We start from the raw sequence: 3,237 nt of genomic DNA on the forward strand, positions 1-3,237 counted from the left end.
CAGCCTCATATCCAAAAGCATTAAGAAGAGAAAGTAAACTTTAAAATGATTTGTGAGAAAGGCCTATTTTCATGACAGATGGCAGTGAGGGTTCTTCTATGCCAATTTAATCACTTCTCCTCCATTTTCAAATGCTTAAGTTGTGGCTGCAAGTGTTTGTGCCCAAGCACTCCACCTGCCGAGCCGAAGCAGGGCAGAGTGGGTGACTAAAGTGTGCCGTGTTCTCGCTAACCTAAGACAGTCATTTTGGGGCCGTTCTACCCAACTGAGGAAGAAATGGTGTTCCATAGCACTCTGTCTTCTGACGTCGATAAAGTCCTGTTCTTACGAGCACCATTTTTGTCACAGAGACACTCTTCCATTTGAAACCTGACACAGAATCACTTTTTGGTCCGATAACCTTAACCAGATAGACCCTATTGATGGGGAATTCATAGATGGAACAGTCTCCAAATTTTCAAGCAGGGACTTTGATAACTTAGTACCATTCTTTCAAGTAAATGAAGACGGTGAGGCCTGTTGTGGCCAGTCCAACTCTCGCTGGAGAGACGATGGGGCCTCGGGCCTGACTCCTGGCTTCAGCCCCGTGTTCTTCCAGCTCTATCCTAACTCGAATCTCGTCCAGGGAATATTCTGAGAACTATCCCATCCCGTGATGCTATTTTGTTTCTGAACTACGTTTTTTCCAAAGGACGTATTTAAAATTAGACTTGAAAACTTTTAATCCAATGAGAAAATATATCCGCAAATTAGCCATGAAAGTTCTAGTCTCTGGGGCTTCTACACCAGAGAAGACAACTCCTTGCGTACCACAGTGCTTCGCCTTCTGGAAATTAGCATGTAAGTTTCAGAGACGATTTCATTTTTGGGTAAAGTATCTCAAGTACACGGCTGACAGGAGACCTGGCAGACACAGGCGTCCTCTTAGTAACAAGTTCAAACTGCATACACATCAGCGACAGAGGAACATCACAGGTGTCAGCACATGCCCACCTCACATGTAGATGAAACCTGCCACTCGTGTCCGATGCAGCAGGTAGACCTGACCTGCTGAACTGCAGAAGGCAGGTGTCCTCAGTAGAGAATGAAGCAATTGATCTGCAGAGCTGTCTTCTCCAAGGAGAAAAACTGAGACATCCTCAGACCACCTGGGTGCAGCACTGGCGAATCACGTACACGGCATTCTCAAAGTCAGTGCTGTGCCTGACAGAACGTCAGAGTCGATGTAAAAACGTATCTGTAACCGGAACACTGGTGGCTTTCTGGGGACGGATGCTCCCACCTCCCTCCGGCAAACCATCCCAAGCCTTCACCTCCCCGAAAATTAAATGCTCTTCTTTTTGTGTTCCTGCTGCTGCCAGGCCCCTCTAGAGCACCCCCTCTGGGGCTGGTGGGGGGCCGAGGCAGGCCTGTCATTCATCTCTGAATCCCCGGGACCAGCCCAGCATGCAGCACGGGTCAGGTGCAAAGCCTGCCTGGTGGATTCGTAGGACGGTTCGCATAAAAGGTCAATTCAAAGGGCCTGTCCCACTCCAAAGAAAAGGAAAAGACAAAAATATTAATCATGTTTTCCTTTTAATAAGGCCTTTTACTCAAAAGTGTAGCTTTGAAAATCTCTAGCTTGTGAAAACCCGAAGAGCCAGGGCCTCGGGGAGCCGTGGCCACTGGGCTCCCGAGCTCTCTGCCATGGATGCCGGGAATCAAACGCACCACTTTAAAATCAGAGCCAACATTTAAAATCAGGAAGATGATGCAAGTCCTACTTTGATTCAAGGAGGAAGGACAAGTTCTTAGTACAGTAAAACAGAACACAAAAAGTAAACAAATCTTTAGAAATCACTATATGTGTCTGTGTCAATTTATATAATTAGGATTATCATCGACATTTAAAACCATTAAAAATAAGGTTGCCACCTTACCTTTTCTTTGGGACTGGGGTGTTACGTTTTTAGGGGAAAAAAAAAAAAAAAAAAAAGATTTTGCCCAGACTCTTGAGTCTCCAAACCCCAGGCCTGCCCTCTGCTGTGCAAGCCAGACACCGCCAGCAAGCCCTGTGACCCTGGGCAGAGCCCGGGTCATCCCACTGTCAAGGTGACAGGCCCACAAAGGCACAGCTGACAGAGGCTCCGAATTCTTCCCCAGGAAGAAAGTACATCTGCCCACAATGGGTCTGCAAAATCTTCCACGCCACCTCTCTCCCCCTTGCTGTCACAGTTTGATAACTTGTTTTGCCTAAAAGCAAGATGGCAATCTTAATCAAAAAGGGAAGCTAGATTTTTTAAATAACTTAAAAAATTATTTTTATATAAAGCAGCAAAAACATATTTTCCTCTCGCAGAAAAAAAAAAAAGAAAGAAAGAAACGTGAACAAGGAAACACGGCGACGATGGCGGGCTGTTCGGGGGCTTCCGCGAGGCGGCCCGGCAGACGCGCCGCCTGCAGGACGCTAGTCGCCGGCGTGCGCGGCGCGGTCCGACGACGGCCCCCTGGCGGCGCCCGGCGCTCTTCTGCTCTGCTCGGGCCCGGGCGCCTCCCTCTCCAGCCCGGTCCCGTTGGGGATGGAGTTCTGGCCGTTCACCAGCCCGTTCTCCGCGGCCGCCTGCTCCTCCAGGCCGCGCAGCAGCAGCGGCGGCGGCCGCGAGTCCGCCAGGCCGCCCTCCAGCAGCCCCGCGCCGCTCTCCTCGTACCTGGGCAGCGCGGCGCCCGCCGCCGCCTGCTGGCGGAAGTACTCCCGGTTCGCGGCGGCGCTCTTCACCGCCCTTTCCAGAATCTCCTTCTCGCCCAGGCGCAACTTGACGGCCATCGCGGCGCGGACGGAGAGGTCATGGTTTCTCAGGAAGGACCGGTCCTCCTGGAGGGCGAGAGGAGCGAGGGTAAGTGCGCAGAGTCTGGGGATGGGGCACAGGGGAAATTCCGGGGTGACAGAAGGCTCTAAAACTTGAGGTGTATGCATGGCTATACCGTACATCAAAGTGTCCATTTTAGAAGTGTGAATTTTATTCTATGTAAACTACACCTCGATAAAACTATCACAGAGCAAAACAAGTGCAGCAACGCATCTGGCAGAGAGCTTCACTTACTTTTAAAACCGCTCTGCAGATGCACTGAGCCCCATGGCCTTCGGATGGATGAGTGGGTGAAAAGGTGGATGGATGGATGGACGGACGGATAGACAGACGGATGGACAGACGGACGGATGGATGCACAGATGCCGGGAAGATGGATGTGAGCACAGAT

At 50.6% G+C, this 3,237-nt stretch overlaps 1 protein-coding gene across 1 annotated transcript; it reads right to left on the reverse strand.

Annotated features, from left to right (window-relative positions):
* Positions 1-1,556: 1,556 nt before the first annotated feature.
* Positions 1,557-3,000, reverse strand: LOC120619685 (actin-histidine N-methyltransferase-like). The gene has a single exon (XM_039884197.1). The coding sequence runs from the start codon at positions 2,978-2,980 to the stop codon at positions 2,447-2,449; it is 534 nt and encodes a 177-aa protein (XP_039740131.1). The 5' UTR covers positions 2,981-3,000; the 3' UTR covers positions 1,557-2,446.
* Between the last annotated feature and the right edge of the window lie 237 nt (positions 3,001-3,237).

Source organism: Pteropus medius, unplaced genomic scaffold (assembly GCF_902729225.1).
Source record: "Pteropus medius unplaced genomic scaffold, Ma_sr-lr_union100, whole genome shotgun sequence".
In the NCBI taxonomy this organism is placed as follows: domain Eukaryota; kingdom Metazoa; phylum Chordata; class Mammalia; order Chiroptera; family Pteropodidae; genus Pteropus; species Pteropus medius.